Here is a 20639-nt window from a genome sequence, read left to right as displayed (position 1 = left end):
GCCATGGACCTGAACAGCACTCTTTCATGAGAAACCTCTATGCCCATTGAAATTCTCAATCTACATGGGTGTACGTGTTGGGGAGTGAGATGTGGACTGTCTACAGATTAGGGCACACCCCACTAGAGACACATCACAGAACCTTTGACAAGGCATTAGTAGTTTAAAATTCTGACAGCCTCACTCCTCCTATACCTCAGTAGGAATTACTGTTCTATGGGGTAAATGATGAAAGACTTTGAGGATTGGGTTTTATCCAGCTCCTGGATGGGTGCCGTTGAGTTTGCGCTGAGGTTTTCTGGAATAATGTCAATATGCATATTATATTCAGCAATATTTTCGGCAGCAGAAAAAGAGAAAGCATTCGTTATTAAAAGTTATTAAGAGAAAGTTAGATGCTAATCCATCATCTGTTCTAATATGAATGGAAAACAAAGTTCGCTGGGCAGTCAAGTAAAATTATGGTTTGCTGATAATAAATAAAAGATTTCAGAACAAGTTGTTCTCAAGTTTTTAAATGCTATCATTGGAGGTACTTTCTGGACATTAAAGATCTAAAAAAATCTGAGAAGGAACAACAAATAGAAAGGTCCATTTTGATACATTTGGTTTTCAGATTTATTTTCTATTTCGGGCTTGCCCACTTTTTCATTTCTCATGGCAATACAAGCTTCTTGGAGTAGTGATTTTTCTTGATCTTGCACAAATGTAAAAGAAAAAAATGACTGTTTTTGGAATACTTTTTGTAGAAATTTTAGAAATAATTATGAAACAAAAATCACTCAGTTTCACTCTAGACAGATAATCATCATGAACATTTGATGTCTACCCTTTGAGTAATGTTGGGATTTTGGTATATGTTTGTATGAAAACTAAATAAGATTATAATATCATTTTTGTAACATGCATGTTCAGTTTTCACAGTAAAGAGTGATTCTATCCCTTTGCTATTAAATATTCTTCCTCAATACAATGATTAATGATTGCATAATATATTTATACCAAAATTTATTTAACCAATTTTAGTATTTAGACAATTCCTTACTTTTCAGTGTTATACTTAAAATGCAACAACATCCTTCTCACAAAAAATTTGTACATATTTATGATGTTTTCCTTTGGAATAAATTCCTACAAGAGGAATTTCTGTGTCAAAGGATATGCACAAATTTAAAGATTTGGAATGCTAGATCAAAAAGTATGCTGGGCACAATGGCTCACATTTATAATCTCACTCAGCACTTTGGGAGGTTGAGGTAGGAGGATCACTTGAACCCGGGAGTTCAAGACCAGCCTGGGCAATATACAGAGACCTCATCTCTACAAAAATAAAAATAAAAAATTTAACCGGGTGTGGTGACATGCACCTGTAGTCCTAGCTATTCAGGAGGCTGAGGCAGGAGGATCACTTGAGCCCAGGAGGTCAAGGCTGTAGTGAGTGATGATTGCATCATTGCACAACAGGCCAAGCAACAGAGGAAGACCCTATCTCAAAAAAAAAAAAAAAAAAAAAAAGGCCAGGCACAATGGCTCATGCCTGTAATCCCAGCACTTTGGGAGGCCAAGATGGGTGGATCACCTGAGGTTGGGAGTTCGAGACCAGCCTGACCAACATGGAGAAACCCCATCTCTACTGAAAATACAAAATTAGCCAAGCATGTTGGCGCGTGCCTGTAATCCCAGCTACTTAGGAGGCTGAGGCAAGAGAATCACTTGATCCCGGGAGGTGGAGGTTGTGGTGAGCCAAGATTGCGTCTTGCACTCCAGCCTGGGCAACAAGAGTGAAACTCCATCTCAAAAAATAAAAATAAAAAAAGATTAATTGTTGACACTATGTGCATGAATCCTCAAGAATATTAGATGTTATAATTTATCAACATTTCCAATTTTATTTGTTAAAAGGTTGTCTTTTATTTTCATTTTCTTTTATTATTAGATTAGGTATCTTTTTTCTATGTTTCTTGGCCATTTTTTATTTTTCCTGGTGTTCTGCTTATTCATGAAATTTGTGCATCTCTATTAATGTATTTGTCTAGTCTAATGTATTTTTATAAACACTTTATTTGTTAAATACATTAACCCTTGTCTATCATGTGTTAAAAATGTCTTCCCCAGTATGCTTTTTGTCTTTTAAAGTTATTTTTAATTTTTAACATTGAGAATTATTTATATCAGTAAATCTATATTAATATTTTTCCTTATGATATTTAATTTTGGCATCATGCTTAAAATTTGATTCACAAACTTATTATTATTTTCTAAGAGTTTGGGATTAAAGCATTAATCCAGACCATTAGCCACTTGACTATTGCTTCTGTTCCCTTATGCGTCTCCATTTGTTTTTATCTTTTCTATAGAAGTAATGGTTATCCATATATTTATTCTATGCAAGTTTTTGCATCTTGTTCCCCCCCCCAAAAGAAAGGAATATCTGTTTTAACTTTATGTTTGGCAACATTCTAGGGATGGGATTACCACTGGCCCAGTTCTCTGCACCCCTGTGTAATGGAGCAGTTCCCTTCCCAAAGGTCAACTAGTGGACAGGAGAAGTGTACAACTTCAGAACTCATTGTCAGTTTCTGACAAGCTTTCTTGTGGAAAAGATGCATCTCTTTCTAGCCCTCTGCCTGATTCTCTTGCACTCTGAATCTAACACTCTGCCCATGAAAACTACAATTCCTAGCACACACTCCTCCCAGGGATCATTCTGTCTCTATGTGCGTCTGTCATGTTTTATCTGTGGGGAGAATCCAGTACACTATTGCCAGATGCCCTTCATCTCCCAACCTCACATAGTACATTTTTAGCTTGTTGTTTTCTGTGAGTTGTATCTGTATTGTTTTAGAATGATGGTAGAAGGAGAAGGGCAAGGAGAAGGTGGTGATTCATATAAATGACACCAAGTGGAAGCTGTGATGCCTTCATAGATAAGCCACTACTATGAAGAAGGAGAATTCAGATTTCTGTATAGACACTGACCAGGGACTCGTGGGCAGGAAGGTGTACAACACCTTCTTATCTTTATTCAGTGAGTTCGCCTTTGGGGAGACAAAGTTTGGTACATCCTTCTCTTTCCAGCTCCATCTGATCCACAGAGGTTCTGTCCAGATTCGGGCATTAGGTTATCTCTTCTTTTGGATGAGTTTCCATTTTTTCTGTGTCTTCATAAGTGGTTTACTAGAAAGTCAGAAGAGGATGCAATAGGGGTTGCTGGCCATTTATTAATTAGTGATTGATTATTTAGCTCTCCTTTAATTTGGTTATGTGCCAAATAATGTATGATTGTTTTGAAAGAAATCAAGTAATATGGAGGTGCATTAAGGAAAAGGCAAATCTTATGCCTTACTACTTACCAGCGTCCTACCCTTCCCTTAACTCACTCGTCACTGTATAAAGCCCAGCTGTGTAGCTTTTAGATTTTTTCATACCCTCACAAAAATATTTGTCTATTTATATTTTTCACATAAAGATATATGTATTAATGTATGTATTTATATATTACAAACTTTAAAAAAAATAACTGCCCATGTCAGAGCTATATCCCATTCTACTGAAATGCTGCCTAGTAGTGAAAGGGTGAAGGAATGTGTCATAAATTATTGAAAGTAAATGAGCATTTGGTTGTCTCCATTTTTCATAATTGCAAATAATACTGAAACAAACATCTCTGCACATTGGCCCCTACACATGTGTGTGAATATTTCTGAGGGTAGAAATGAAGCCAATGTACATGGCGTGCTCTGATAAGTACTGCCAAATTCTTCTCCAGAAAAGTCATGCTATTTCATTCCATTACCAACTGGGCATGAAACTGGTGTGTTTCCATATTCTTGTCAGTGCAGGATATTATTTATTAAAATAAAATTTAAATTCCTCCAGTCTTTTTTTAGTGTTTTTTTTTTTTTTTTTTCTGAGATGTAGTCTCACTCTGTCACCCAGGCTGGAGTGCAGTGGTGCAATCTCCACTCACTGCAAGCTCCGCCTCCCGGGTTCACACCATTCTCCTGCCTCAGCCTCCTGAGTAGCTGGGACTACAGGCGCCCGCCCACCATGCCAGGCAAATTTTTTGTATTTTTAGTAGAGATGGTATTTCACCGTGTTAGCCAGGATGGTCTCGATCTCCTGACCTGGTGATCTGCCTGCCTCAGCCTCCCAAAGTGCTGGGATTACAGGCTATTATTTTAATCCAGAAGCTATTACACCTACTTTCTGAATACAGTTTCCTATCACCAAATTTCCTTTCCTTATGTGTTCTAAAATCCCGGTTAAATATGCACTTAACCATAAAACTGTAAGTCCCGCTCTTGAGTATTTACATAAAAACCTGTATGCAAATATAGCAGTTTAGCAGTTTTATTTGTAATTGCCAAACCTGTATAGCAGTTTTATTTGTAATCGCCAAAAACTAGAAAAAACCCAGATTGTACTCAGTTGGGTAGTAAACAAACTCTGGTAAATCCATGCAATGGAATACTACTCAGCAGTGAAATGGAACAAATAATTGATATATACAACACCATGGATGAATCTCAGATGCAGTATGCTAAGTGAAAGAAGCCAAACAAAGGCCGGGCGTGGTGGCTCATGCCTGTAATCCCAGCACTTTGGGAGGCTGAGGCGGGTGGATCACTTGAGTTCAGGAGTTCCAGACCAGCCTGACCAACATGGTGAAACCCTGTCTCTACTAAAACTACAAAAATTATCCAGGCATGGTGGCGCATGCCTGTAGTCCCAGTTACTCAGGAGACTGAGGCAGAAGAGTCGCTTGAACCCAGGAGGCAGAGGTTGCAGTGAGCCAAGATCATGCTATTGCGCTGCAGCCTGGTCAACAAAGCAAGACTCTGTCTTAAAAAAAAAAAAAAAAGAAGCCGGACAAAAAAGATAACTGCATGATTTCATTTATCTGACATTCTGGAAAAGATAAAGCTACAGCGATGGAAAACAGGTCCATGGTTACCAGGGTCTGGGAGTGGGGAAGGGGGCTGACTACAAAGGACATGGGAGTGTCCTTGGGGGGTGCTGGCACTATAGTGCCCATGATGTAAAATCTGCCTTGGATCATTAAATTAGAAGAAATCAATTCCATTTATCCCAAATATTCCCTCCAAGTGAAATACTTTGGTAGCATATATAATAATAATTCAATAAATATTAGCTATTGTATTTATTAAGTAGTACATATCAGAAAACATACTTATATTAGCATGTCAGAAGAATGAATACAAAATTCTCTCCCATATATTGAATGTGCCATGGAGAGGGCGACCTGCCTTCCTCTGGAGGACCATACTTAATGAAGTCACTTTGCCTCATAAGGACATGCCTTTGTTATCCAGAACCATGCAGTCAAACACTGATTTAGTTAGCTCCTTTATTCCTCAATTATCTCCTTGCTGGTATTACATTTATCTATAATATCTAGAGATAGGCTTTTATGTCCTTGCTAGCTCTGGTAATGGTTTTGAATCCCACTTAGGGGGTAGGGGAGTAGAGTAATGGCCATTTGTGTTCCCTCCCACTCTCATCGTTCTATAGGGCATTTGCCACTCAAGTTCTATAATTGAGACATTTAAATCATACAAATAATGCTGCCCATGAAGGATAGAGGAAATTTTTAGATTTCCTTTTAAACCTAACAGAGAAAGATTAAGTTACACAAAAATGTACAATACATGATCTCCAGTACATTGGAGGACATGTATTTTCTTACTTGAAATGTTTGTATTACTTAGACTGGAAGATTTATTAAACGATTTCTAGTCTATCATTCATGTCTACAGCACCAAATTTGGTGTCCTTGTTTTAAAAACAATACTGCTTTTCTCCCCATGACTTTTGAAAATGGTTCCTGGTTTACTGATTAGCATGGTGCCATGTTTGCTTGGTTGTCCCACCTTATAGCTGCATATTTTGATAACTTTGTGTGGATTAATGTTTGATGACGTCTTTTGGGTGGTATTAACTATTTTAAGCTTTATTTCCTATGTCATTTTCTCTAAATGAAGCAAAGAGGGATAAACTTGAGAATGTTTTTGATGCTTGGTGGAGAGCTGAACTCTTAAGTAATTAAACTTGTTTACATACTATATTTATTCTTGCCAGAGACAGTGAAACATTTCATGAGTGTTATGGGCAGCATCATAAAAGCCTTTAGACTTTGTTTTTCATCTGGGGTGATTAAGGTAATTCTGGAGGAAGGTCGAGCTCAAGGAGAGCTGGGATATCAAGGAATGGGGTATCATCTGTTTTATTACTCCATATTTTACTCCCAGTGAACTGGTAAACAATTAAAATTCAAACACATCAGTGCATATAATTCAGTTACTCCCAAAACACCATAAAAATGTCTCCCTGATCAATAATTGCTTATTATGACATGCATTTGTTGTGCTAGCTGTCAAGGTGCTTAGCTATTTGCTTTCTAAAAGTATGAAAAAGCAAACGCGGCTGATCAGCCTATGTGGTAACAAAGAGCAATCCAGCTGTGGATGTCACAGAGCCACTCTTGACCTGTTGTGCATAGACTCCCTCCCCACAAATCCAAACCCACTAAGACTCTCCAGGCTCTGTTATTACATGCCAGCCTGGTTCAGCTTGGATGCCCTCCTCACACCATATGGGTTCTGATTTTCTATGCCAGGCAGTCCGTCTTAAATGGATGCATCCTCACCCTGTTTGGGCTTCGACTTCCTATTCTGGACCTCCTTAGCTACTCCCACCCCAAGGCATGGAGGGCTGCCTTGTTCTGATGCACCTTATGATTTTAGCACCAAATTGTACAGGAAGGGAGAGAAGGGAAAGGGGAAAGAGGATGTAAAAGGAAAGAGAGGGTAGGGAATAGGAAAAAGAAGATGAGGAACACATAATTATTTTCTAATCCTCACAATAGGTCCTCAAAATGAGCAACATTTCCCCCTATTTCATACTTGAGGAAACTGTGCATCTGAAAGACAAAAGCCTTGCCTAAGGTCTATTAGTAGATTAAGGAGCCAGCATCTGCACCCAGTTCCTTCTGACGGCAGCGCCTGAATTCTTCCTGCTCCACCACACTGTCATTAAGGAGAATGCTCTCAAGACGTGCTTGGTCTTTGGATTGTCTCAAATGTGTTAGAATAGTGTTTTAAGAAAAGAAATGCAGATCTCCTGGGAAGCAATAGGTCGAGTTCATTTCATGAGAATCATTTTTCTAGCAGTTGGCCTATTTCCCCATTTTTCTCCTGTCTGCATCTAGGTACAACAGGAACTTGGCTTTATTTGATTCCGTTGCCAGGGTGGGGTAATGAGGCTGGGAGTCTCTTGTAGCCAGTGGCAGTGAGCCAGCAGTCACACTGCCTACCCAGTGATGGTTCCTTCTGCGGCCAGCACTTCTGGCATGAGTCATCTTTACATGCTTGCCAACCCTTGTCTTCTCCTCCCCAGCCAGGTTCACCCTTGCTGACATGAGGGAGCTTTGAGACTTTCTGAAGTTTTTAAATGGGGAAGTAGGTGTTAAACCTAGTATGAGGAAGAGAGGGAAAGTTTGCTCTAGTTTCAAACACACAGTCATAGAAGATGCTGGTCTTAATGCTTTCCATAGCAAAAACCCTGAAGTCTTAAAGTGTGCATATTGTGAACTGAAGTTTTAACACTATTGTGTAACTAATTTGTTAAAGCCCATTTGTCATTGACTGTGGGGTCCATCTGAAAAACACAAACACTAACAAAATGGAAGACAGAAAAGAAAGCAAGCATCATTTGTGTACAATAGCCAAGGAACAATAGCCAAATAAATTTGATGGTCCCAAAAGTGAAGCCTCTTTTGAGGAGAAAATTTGATTTTAAATTAGGGCCAGGTGGGGTAGCTCATGCCTGTAATCCCAGCACTTTGGGAGGCAGAAGCGAGTGGATCACCTGAGGTCATGAGTTCGAGACCAGTCTGGCCAACATGGCAAAACCCTGACTTTACTAAAAATACAAAAATTAGCTGGGCATGGTGGTGCATGCCTGTGATCCCAGCTACTCGGGAGGCTGAGACAGGAGAATTGCTTGAACCCAGGAGGTGGAGGTTGCAGTGAGCCAAGAACGTGCCACTGTACTCCAGCCTGGGTGAAGGAGCCAGAGTCTGTCTCAAAAAAAAAAAAAAAAAAAAGATTTTGACTTTTTTCAGATTAGTGCATGAACTTTTATTATAAAACTTTAAAGCTAGGGAAAATGTCTTAGAATTCACCTCATGTTCATGCTTTACCCTATGAAGAAACAGAGGCACAGAGAGAAATAACTTGAGGATAATGGAAACGTGCACATGTCTGTAAGTGTGTGTGTGTGTGTGTGTGTGTGTGTGTGTGTGTGTGTCAGAGAGAAAGAGAGATGTTCCCTTGTAAGTAAACACTCTTGGAAATAGGTGCATTTTATTATAAGACAAAAAGTAACACTAAAGCTGATATAGTTCTGGTTGCTAAGCCTCACATACAAAAGGTCTTTAGGTAGCTGCTTCCTGATTTTTATTTCTGTGGCCCAAAAATTCTCTTTGTAAACCTTCGTGTCATGTCATACTAAACCTTTGACATCAATACCCTTTAAAATATACAGGTCCTTTAAAAAAAAGGCAAAGGGCAAATACCAATGTGGGAAACTTGAATTTTAATTGTTTGTTTCAATGTTAGAATGAATTAATGTTAGATAAATTCTTTGGTAATTTTTCCCCCTAAAATTGGATTTTTCAAGAAACATCACTGGTTTGATATATTGTTATGTGGGATAGCATAATTTTAGGGGACAACTTAATATCTGCATTTATTTGTCACTGCTTTGAGTTGGTTTTTGTCCCCTGACCCCCAGCCAGGATGTTAAGATCACACAGATTTTTTTTTTCTTTGAGCCATTAGGGAGAGTCCAAAACAGTCACTTTATGCAGTAGGAAAGCTTGCCCAGTCAGCACACACAGATATGTTGTTGCCTGATTTATATTTGTGAGAGTAACTTTTAAGAAGCTAGCAAGTTTATGAAATGCATGTGAGAATTTCTCTCAAATAACCCTGTTAATGGACAGTCCAGCAATCCTCCCATCTCACCCTCCCATGTAGCTGAGACTACAGGCAGGTGGCACCATACTCAGCTAACTTTTTGTGTTTTTTATAGATATGTGGCTTCACCATGTCACCCAGGCTGGTCTCAAACTCCTGGGCTCAAGCGGTCCTCCCACCTTGGCCTCCCAGAGTGCTGGGATTACAGGTGTGAGCCACTGCACCCAGCCTGTATATTTTTCTTGAAATCCTTTTTGAATGTTTAGTCTTGTTTTCTTATTCAGAGTACACCTTGTTCATTATTTATTTATTTTTCATTTCCCCAATTTAGCCTGCTTTCCACCCAGCCCTAGCAACATAGGTTTGGGTCAGAGAAATTCAAGTGGCCAGGGGACACTAAAGATGGCCCGTTATGGTAGGCCTTGAGTTGAATTAGTCACCAAGCTAGTCTTATCTCTTTTCTAGGCCTAATTCTTGCCTTTTTTTTTTTTGGCTCAAAACAAATTGTTTGTCTTTAGAACACAATAAAATCCAGGGAGAGTGTCCTATTCTTCCTACAGACGTCACTGGGACATCTTATTCTTTAATTAATTCAGTCAACTGAAATTGGTCAAATACCTGCTCTCTGTGCCAGAGTTACAAACTTTGTATTTCTATAATTGCTAGTAGCTGTCTTACATTTCTTATTTTATCTATCTGGCATGTGATATGCCTAATACCTTCCATTATCACCTCATGTCCCTTTACCAGCTTGGTAGTTTTTCTGTTAGTTCAGGAAATCAAACAAAATGGTGTGTGACCTGGAGGAACTAGAAAAACAAGAGCAAACCAACCCTAAAGCCAGCAGAAGAAAAGAAATAACCAAAATCAGAGCTGAAAAAAAATTGAGACGTGAAAATCCATACAAAAGATCAATGAAACCAAAAGTTTGTTATTCAAAAAAAAAAAAAAAAAAAAAAAGACAAGGTTGATAGACCACTAACTAGATTAATAAAGAAAACAAGAGAGAAGATCGATCCAAATAAGCACAATCAGAAATGACAAAAATGACACTACAACTGATGCCTCTGAAATATAAAAAATCCTCAGAGACTGTTACAAATACCGCTATGCACACAAACTAGAAAACCTAGAAGAAATGGATAGATACCTGGAAACAGACCAATAATGAGTTCTGAAATGGAATCAGTAATACAAAACCCACCCCAAAAAGCCCTTGATCAAATGGATTCACAGCCAAATTATACCAGACATATAAAGAAGAACTAGTACCAATCCTACTGAAATTATTTCAAAAATTCAAGGAGGAAGGACCCCTCCCTAACCCATTCTACAAAGCCAGCATCATTCTGATACCAAAACCTGGCAGAGACACAGCAGAAAAGAAAACTTTAGGCCAATATCCCTGATAAACATTGACACAAAAATCCTCAACAAGATACTAGCAAACCAAATCCAGCAGCACATTGAAAAGTTAATTCATCACATTCAAGTAGGCTTTATTCCTGGGATGCGAGGTTGATTCACCATACACAGATCAATAAATGAAACTCATCACATAAACAGAATTAAAAACAAAAACCACAGGATAATCTCAATAGACACAGAAAAGGCTTTTAACAAAATTCAACATCTCTTCATGTTAAAAACCCTCAACAAATTAGGCATTGAAGGAACATACCTCAAAATAGTAAGAGCCATCTATTATTCAACTATCCACGGCCAACATCATACTGACTGGGCAAAAGCTGGAAGCATTTCTCTTGAGAACTGGAACAAAACAAGGATGCCTACTCCCACCACTTATATCAACATAGTACTGGAAGTGCTAGCCAGAGAAATCAGGCAAGAAAAAGAAATAAAAGACGTCCCATTAGGAAGAGAGGAAGTCAAACTAGCTCTGTCATAGTGCAGGCAATATAATTCTGTACCCAGAAAACACTGCAGACCCTGCTAAAAGGCCCCTAGAACTGACAAAGAACTTCAGTAAAATTTCAGGATACAAAATCAATGTACAAAAGTCAGTAACATTTCCACACACCAATAATGTCTAAGTTGAGAGCCAAATCAAGAATGTAATTCCATTTATTCTTTTGAATAAAATACCTAGGAATACAGCTAATCAAGGAGGTGAAAGATCTCTACAATGAGAATTACGAAACACGCTGCAAGAGATCAGAGGTGACACAAACAAATGGACAAATATGCTCATGGATAGGAAGAATCAATATTGTTAAAACGGCCATAGTGCCCAAAGAGATTTTTAGATTCACTGCTATTCCTAACTACCAACATCATTTTTTCACAGAATTTGAAAAAAAAAAAACCTATTCCAAAATTCATGTGGAACCAAAAAACCTGAATAACCAAAGCAATCTGAAGCAAAAAGAACAAAGCCAGTGGCATCACACTATGTGACTTCATACTACACTACAAGGCTATGGTGACCAACACAGCATAGTCCAGGTACAAAAATAGACACATAGACCAATAGAACAAGTTAAAGAATCAGAAATAAAGCTGCACACCTACAGCCATCTGATCTTTGACAAAGTTGACAATAACAAGCCATGAGGAAAGGTCTCCCTATTCAATAAATGGTGCTGGAGTAACTGGCTAGTCATATACAGAAGACCAAAACTGGACCCCTCCCTTTAATCATATATAAACATTAACTCAAGATGGATTAAGGACTTAAATGTAAGACCTAAAATTACAAAAACCCTAGAGAAAAAAACTAGGAAATAGTATTCTGGACATTGGCCTTGGTAAAGAATTTATGAATAAGTCCCCAAAAGCAATTGTAACAAAAACAAAAATTGACAAGTGGGACTTAAGTAAACTAAAGAGCTTCTGCACACTAGAAGAAACTATCAACAGAGTAAACTGACAACCTACTGAATAGGAGAAAATATTCACAAACTGTAAATCTGAAGAATGTCTGATACCCAGAATCTATAAGGAACTTAAATAATTCAACAAGCGAAAACCAAACAACCCCATTTGAAAATGGGCAAAAGACATGAACAGATACTTCTCAAAAGAAGTCATACGTGTAGCCAACAAATACATGAAAAAATGCTCAGCATCACTAATCATTAGATAAACACAAATCAATACCACAATGTGATACCAACTCACACCAGTTGGAATGACTGTTATTGAAAAGTCAAAAAATACACTGGGCATGGTAGCTTATGCTTGTAATCCCAGCATTTTGGGAGGCTGAAGCAGGAGGATTATTTGAAGCCAGGAGGTTGAGACCAGCCTATGCAATGTAGCAAGACGTGTCTCACAAAACATCAAAATAAATGAAACAAAAAACAACAACAACAACAAAGAAAATTAGCTGGGTATGGTGGCGTGTACCTATATTCCCACCTACTGGAAGGCTGAGGTGGGCAGATTGCTTGAGCCTAGGAATGCAAGGCTGCAGTAAGCTATAATCACACCACTGCACTCCATCCTGGATAGCAGAACAAGACCCTCTCTCAAAAAAAAAAAAAAAAAAAAATTAATATGTTGGAAATTAGTTCAGTCACTATGGAATGCATTGTGAAGATTTCTGAAAGAACTTAAAACAGAACTACCATTCAACCCAGCAATCCCACTCCTGGGTCTATACCCAAAGAAAAATAAATTGTTCTACAAAAAAGACACATGCACTTGTATGTTCATCACAGCACAATTCACAATAGCAAAGACATGGAATCAACCTAGATGCCCATCAACAGTGGACTAGATAAAGAAAATGTGGTACATATACACCATGGAATGCTACACAGCCATAACAAAGAACAAAATCATGGGTTCCTTTTTTTTTTTTTTTTTTTGTAGCAACATGAATGCAGCTGGAGGCCATTATCCTAAATGAATTAACACAGGAACAGAAAACCAAATACCACATGTTCTTATTTATAAGCAGGAGCTAAACATTGGGTAAACACGGGCATAAAGATAACATGGTAGACACCGGGGACTACTAGAGAAGGGAGGATGGAAGCAGGCGTGGGTTGAAAAACTGCCTGTTGAGTACTCTGGTCACTACGTGGGTGATGTCAGCATCATTCATACATCAAGCCTAAGTGACATGCAGTTTACCCATGTAATGAATTTGCACATGTATCCCTTGAGCCTAAAATAAAAGTCAGAAAAAAATAAAAGATAAGATATTCCTTATCCTCAACAAAAATTAAAATGGCACGTGTTTATGCACTTGACTTTGCAGCATGTTTTCCAAAGATGTCTTTGAGTCATAAAAATGGGAAATACACATGTTGGTTTCTCTCGTCATCACTTGACAACTTATATGCTTTACCTTTCTTATGATGGTCTCATTTCTTCAGTGACAGGACTAGACATTCTATTTTAAACTCTGTCCAGAGCTGCATATTATTCAACACAATTTTAACAGAGTTCATAGAGCAGAGATTGAGGATGTTTGCAAAGATAAATCATTTATTTTTATTTTTTCGTAACCATGTCCCGCCTATTTTATTCATTATTAAGAACATTGATGTGAAGATGAAATGGTTTTCTCTATTTTTATCTTCAAACGATCTCTATTTGCGGCTTCTGCACATTGCTAGACCCAGCCACTTACACTAGGGTCATAGTTTAGCTTCAGCTCGGAGCCAAATGCCCCACAGCTGAAATGACCACACCTCCGAAGTGGCATTTTCCCAGGCCATGCCTCCCTTTAATAATGAGCCAGCCGGGGGGTAAGTTTGTATCTCATTACAACAGAGCCTTGTATTAGGCCTGGTGCATAATTAAATGTGAGGAATTACAATCGCTTCCCTCTTTGAAAGCTCTCTCAGCACCATGTCTACACTTAAGCCATTACTTTTATTTTTAATCTAATGGTTTGCCTCTCTCTCTCCCTCTTTCTCTCTCCAAATTAAATATCAACCATAAAAGGAACCAAGGAAGTCCAGAAATTTGTGGCTTTAAAAAGACTGGATCTCGAAAAGATTTTCACAAGACACTTCCAAAACAGACGTTTGAGTCGGAAACCTTGGAGTGCAGTGAACCCACTGCTCAGGTATTTCCTATCAACAAACACGGTTACCAGGTTACTGGACTCTTCTGCCCAGGGCATGCTGTCAATTTTACAAACTCGAATAAAGGATAGACACACAGAAAGTTTGAGTAGGAGGAACTTTACCATTTGAGTCAGTGATATATTTTTTTCAAATTTATTTATAGCTACAGAAATTGGTGTTCAAATGAAAACCCAGAAACCTAATGATTAACATAGAAAAAAGTGGAAAAGTTCTAATTGGGGGACAGAGACACCTTGGGCCCATCCCTAGAACAATTCCTGCAGAGACTCTTGGTGCCCCTAAGGCAAACTACAGAGTAATGAAAAGCTCCATGCTGAGGCCAGAATACTGCATTCTCCTAGTGATTCTACCATGTGCTAACTCTCTAACTTCAGGCAGGATAATTAAACTTACTGGGCTTCAGTTTCCTCTCCTGGGAAACAAGGATGATAATACTAACTCATGAGGTTATTTGAGTATTAAATGAGTTAATATCCATAAAGAATTAGAATAATGCCAAGTACACTTAGTGCCTAGTAAATGCTGGCCACTGTTATTGTTGTTGTCATTATTCTTTTTTTTTTTTTTTTTTTTTTTTTGAGACAGAGTCTCGCTCTGTCACCCAGACTGGAGTGCAGTGGTGCCATCTAGGCTCACTGCAAGCTCCGCCTCCTGGGTTCACACCATTTTCCTGCCTCAGCCTCACGAGTAGCTGGGACTACAGGCGCCTGCCGCCACGCCCGGCTAATTTCTTTTTGTATTTTTAGTAGACATGGGGTCGATCTCCTGACCTGGTGATCCACTCATCTCAGTCTACAAAAGTGCTGGTATTACAGGTGTGAGCCACTGCGCCCAGTTGGTTGTCATTATTCTTATAAAGTGATTACAGTTTAAAATTCAAGTTAAAGTGTACATATTGTGAAATGAACTTTTAACACTATTCTGTAACTAATTTTTTAAATGCCTGGGGTCATTTGAAGAACTCCAGCAAACACTCTAACAAATAGAAGACAGAAAGAAACGAAGCCTTCATTTGCATAAAACAGCCAAAGAACAGTAGCCAAATAAATTTCATGTTTCCAAAAGTTAAGCTCTATGCACCTATGTTCACAGCAGCATTATTCACAGTAGCCAAAAGGTAGAAGCAACCCAAGTGTCCATCCATAATGAATGGATAAACAAAACGTGGTTGCCAGGGGCTGGGGGAGGGAGGAGTGGGAAACTTGTTTAATGGGTAGAGTCTCCTATCTATTTGTGAATGAATGAATGAATTAATTAATGAGACAGGGTCTCACTTTGTCACCCAGGCTGGATTGCAGAAGAAGTCATCGTGGCCGGTCGTGGTGGCTTATGCCTGTAATCTCAGCACTTTGGGAGGCCAAGGCAGGTGGATCACTTGAGGTCAGGAGTTCAAGACCAGCCTGGCCAACATAGTGAAACCCCGTCTCTACTAAAAATACAAAATTAGCCAGGCGTGGTGGCACGTGCCTGTAATCCCAGCTACTCAGGAGGCTGAGGCAGGAGAATCACTTGAACCCAGGAGGTAGAGGCAGCAGTGAGCTAAGATTGTGCCATTGCCCTCCAGCCTAGCCAAAAAGAGTAAAACTCCATCTAAAAAAAGAAAAAAAATTCAATCTTTCCTGTTAGCTTTATTAAATATACTTTAACTTTAGAAGCACAATAATTAGAACTGGCCAAACTTTAAAAAATTTTTTCACAAAGAAATTAGTAACTTGTAGGGTCATTTATAATCTTTTTCTCTGTTGATTTTTACAGTTTTAAAAAGTTAATACATTAATGTATTTATTTACTTATTTTTTGAGATGGAGTCTCGCTCTTGTTACCGAGGCTGGAGTGCAGTGGCACAATCTCAGCTCATTGCAACCTCTGCCTCCCAGGTTCAAGTGATTCTCCTGCCTCAGCCTCCCAAGCAGCTGGGGTTACAGGCACCAGCCACCACGCCCAGCTAATTGTTTTGTATTTTTAGTAGAGATGGGGTTTCACCATGTTGGCCAGGCTGGTCTTGAACTCCTGACCTCAGGTGATCTGCCCACCTCGGCCTCCCAAAGTGCTGGGATTACAGGCATGAGCCCAATATTTTAAAAATAGTACATTATTACAGAAGCTAGATGTGAACTTTAAATTATGATCAGAAAATTAGTGTGCCTGACAGATTCTATGGTTGTCTGGGCCTGTGACATTCACACCTTTGTGATGTTCATCCCCGACTGTGGGTGGGACCTGGGACTTGCTTCTATCAAAACAATATGGCAAAGCATGATAGGATGTCACTTGTGATCATATTGTAGCAGCCAAAATGGATTAAAGACTTAAATGGGGCCAGGCGCAGTGGCTCACCCCTGTAATCCCAGCACTTCGGGAGGTTGACAGGGGCAGATCACCTAAGGTCAGGAATTTGAGACCAGCCTGGCCAATATGGTGAAACCCCATCTTTACTAAAAATACAAAAATTAGCCAGATGTGGTGGTAGATGCCTGTCGTCCCAGCTACTGGGGAGGCTGATGCAGGAGAATCACTTGAACCCAGGAGGTGGAGGTTGCAGTGAGCTGAGATGGCACCATAGCACTCAAGCCTAGGTGTTGCAGCAAGACTCGGTTTAAAAAAAAAAAATGGTAATCATACCTCACTGCAGCCTTGAACTCCTGGGCGGGGTTCAAGCAGTCTTCCTACCTAAACCTCGCAAGGAGCTAAGACTGTGGGTGCACACCACCATGCCTGGCTAAGTTTTGCCTTTTTTTTTTTTTTTAGGGACTGAGTCTCATTGTGTTGCCCAGGCTAGTCTTGAACTCCTGGCCTCAAGCAATCCTCCCACCTTGTCTACCCAAAGTACTGGGATTAAAGGCATAAACCACTACACCTGGCCCAGTCTCCTTTTTGTTACACCTTCCTCCAGTTCTGTTTTGCTCTAGTGTGAGACATGAGCATGGTTCATTAAGAGGCTTGGCCCCCCAGCCCCAGGAAAGAACAAGCCAACAACCAATAGGAATGTAGAGCTGTTTTTAGTCCTTTCCTCAGGACTGGTTTGTCTGCATATGACGAGTAACTACCTGCTTCAGGTGAGAAGGAGACATTTAATTTTAGAATAGTCCAGCCAGGGAGCTAAGGTGTCATTCTTCTCAAATCCCCAGTTTCTTCAGAAGACTTGAGGCCTGGCTGAGATTCTGTAGTCCCAAATTGGAGCAGTCTTGAGACATCCAAGATTCTTCAGTTCTCATTTTAGACTCGCTGTCTCTCTCACAAAGACCCACTGTTTTCTCTCACAGGCAGGCCCCCGCCACTTAAACGTGCTGTGCGATGTGTCTGGGAAAGGCCCCGTCACTGCCTGTGACTTTGACCTCCGTAGCCTGCAGCCTGACAAGCGGCTAGAAAACCTCCTGGAGCAAGTGAGTGCCGAGGACTTTGAGAAGCAGAACGAGGAGGCCCGGAGGACCAATCGGCAGGCCGAGCTCTTTGCCCTTTACCCGTCAGTGGACGAGGTGGGTGCCGCTGTCTCCACACTGGAGAATCTCAGTGAAGACTCTGAGAGTCATGTGGACAATTGTGTTGTTCATTATTACTGTACAACAGCCCATGATATCAGGGCTCACTTGTATGATTTCTGGAGCCTTGCTTTTCACTCAGGCAAGCCTGTGTGTCGTAGTAGAGCCAATATTGATGATCGTGCAGATGGGATTCTGATGATAATAACAACTGGAATTTTCATAGCACTTTACAAAATATGTTCACTAAGAGCATCTCATTTAATCCCTGAACGTTTCAAGAGTCTACATGTAGGAATCACACCCAGCAAGTCAAACCATCCTATTATTTGAGGGTATGTGGCCACTAATCCATTGAGACATTCGTTACTTAAACTTTGATGTTCTTTAACGCTTTGCTACTTTCTTTTTAATGATCTCTATGAGCAACAAGAGAGACCTGCTTTGAAAACATTTCAAGCTAAGATAATCACAGTCCATGCTCCCAATGTGTAGGACTTTGGGATCTTGATTGTGTACTTCTTCATTTATTGGAGCTGACCGACAACAATAGGATAATGTGGACTTTGCCTGTGGTCACTGCCTGGGGCACTTTGGATGCAATGAGAGGTGACCATTATTGAAGCTTTGTGTCTGTCTGAACTCCTCGTACTGTATAGAAGGCTCTCTGTTTTCCCCGCTGCGTGTGAGGTTATCTCCGCTTCTGGGTCTGGGCAGAACAGATTACTGCTATATCTCTGCTGTCCAAATTTTATTAAAAGTTCAGTTGCAAGAAACAAGATTTGAGGAAACTTTGCATAAAAGATATTCTATCTACGTGCCTCTAAATATTTGAAATTCGATCCTTGGATTAAGCAAGGCAATCAGAGAGCCTGATACCCCCACCCTTCTGGATTGTGTTTGCTAACCTGCCCTTCAGTGAGCTCACCACTGGTCAGCAAGGAGGACAATAAAGGAAACAGCAGTCGTGAGGTAGGATATCATGTCCACATGGAAATACTATTGTTGACATTGACCTACTCACCATCTAGCACCTTCCTCTTTGATGATCTAAAGGACAGTTAGCCTTCAAGTCTTCAGAGAAAGAAGCGCGCTTCTGCTGAGATAATATGAACACTTAGAGATTGTGCTCATTTTGTAACTAACTCTCTTCAATTCTTTACTTCGAGCAAATTTCTGTCCACCTTCACCAAACGTGGCAGCTTGCTGATTGGTGTCCTGAATTTACTCCAGCTTTCTTTTCTTATCCTGATTTTCTAAGCACCTTGGTTTCCTCATCTATTTTTATTTTATTTGCAGTTTTTGTCAGCAGCTTCGAATGCTCTTCTGAATGAGGCAGATTATAAAAATAAATTATCCCACTTATATATAGACTCTAAAAAAGTGGATCTCATAGAAACAGAGCAGAAAGGTGGTTACCAGGGGCTGTGGGGAGAGGGAGAGGTGTTTCTCCAAGGCTGCAAAGTCTCAGACTGGAGGAATACGTTTTAGTGACCTGTTGCACTGCATAGTGACCAGAGTTAATAATAATGTGTTGTATATTTCAAAACTGCTTTTAAAAAAGATTTTTAATGTTCTCATCACACACACACAAAAGGTAAGTTGGTGAGGTGATAGACACATTAATTAGCTTGATTTAGTCTTTCTACAATGTATACAAAGATCAAACCATTACTTGATTTAATCTTTCTACAATATATACATAGATCAAAACATTACTTGATTTAATCTTTATACAATGTATACATAGATGAAACCATTACACTGTACCCCATAGCTGTAGATAATTACTATTTGTCAATTAAAAAATAAATTAATAAAGTATGAATAATGTGAGCAATATCATCATCTCCATTCCTCACATTAGAAAGCAAGCATTAGGCTGAAGAGCTTTTTCAAGATTCAACAGATAAATTAAATTATAAAATGGGGCCCTAACTTGTTAACTACAAAGTTCATGTTCCCTTGTTTATGTATCTACATACATATGACTATCTGGTATGTTAGCACACATAACTGAAATCCAAAGATGATATTTTTAAATATCATGTAACTTTTTAGTTTCCATCTACAACATTAAGACTTTTTACCAGATTTGTCAAGATATGTTATATCAGACTGATTTGGCTTTTACTTTCCTCCCTCTTCCTCTCATTTCTGTGATGGAGATGCCAACATGTAATAGAGGGATCCAAAGTGGATGCCAGAAGAGAGAGAACAGTTAGAGGATGCAGAGAATATGTCCAGTGAGACTTTTGCTTGTCAATGTCTCCCTGGTGGTATTAGATGGGAGAATGTTCCATCTGAACTGATTAAAATAATGAAACATGGCCTGGTTTTAGAGGAACTTTGTTTTATGATCTTTGAAACAATGCAGACACTCCATTGGGACTGAAAGTTATAATATAGTAGCAGGCCTAATGGGGCCTGATTTTATTGAGTAAAGATAAGTGCTTTGTAATGAGTGTACCAGTTATTTGTAAATTGGCATGTCTAAAATGCTTGAGGGCCTCTATACCAGCCCTTTAATATTTTGAAGCTGTTGTCACAGAAATTGCATTTGTACTTATAATTTGCACTTTCTCCAAAGAAAGTTCTGTGGAAGAAAGTTCTACCTACTCTGACATGATTACAAATGCTGGTTTTTTTGATGACATAATCAGATTTTAAATATTATCATTACTTGGTTTCCCTGTAAGGAAAGTTAGAAGAGAGGTAAACTGGTATATCCAAGTTATGGTGGAGTCTACAGGAGAAGCAAAAGTTGGACTTAACCACCAAGCTTCTATAAGGCAAGTTCTTCCCCTAATTCATTTGGATTCTACAAAAGGTGGTGATTCTACAAAAGGCATTCTATGTCAATCCCTAAGAAAGATTCCACTAATACTCCAAATCATAGAAAAGTTTGCTGAGGCTCTTGGTTACAAGTGACAGAACCCAACTAAAACCAATTCAGAAAAAATGTTGGGGGAGTACTTATTGGCTCAACTAAGGAAATCACAGGGAGGCAAATGTGGAGTTGACCTCCAGATCCGTTGGGACAGTAAATGAAAGAATATAATCTCTCTCATACTGTCTCTTTCTCTATCTCG

General features: G+C 39.3%; 1 protein-coding gene across 11 annotated transcripts in view; it reads left to right on the top strand.

Moving 5' to 3' along the window:
- Window positions 1–20639, top strand: part of DOCK8 (dedicator of cytokinesis 8) — a 238793-nt gene that overhangs the window by 69819 nt on the left and 148335 nt on the right. For all 11 annotated transcript variants that reach the window (XR_012424766.1, XM_045373157.2, XM_005581858.4 and 8 more), the window contains 2 exons: window positions 13923–14046; window positions 17332–17544. Coding sequence is in view for 10 of the 11 variants with exons in the window: in XM_045373157.2 (XP_045229092.2) it covers window positions 13923–14046; window positions 17332–17544 (337 nt within the window). In the remaining variant the exon portion in view is untranslated. The remainder of the gene's footprint in view (window positions 1–13922; window positions 14047–17331; window positions 17545–20639) is intronic.

Source organism: Macaca fascicularis, chromosome 15, assembly GCF_037993035.2.
Source record: "Macaca fascicularis isolate 582-1 chromosome 15, T2T-MFA8v1.1".
Taxonomy (NCBI): Eukaryota; Metazoa; Chordata; class Mammalia; order Primates; family Cercopithecidae; genus Macaca; species Macaca fascicularis.
Note: the sequence above shows the minus strand (reverse complement) of the source record. Positions and strands in the feature narration are given on the sequence as shown.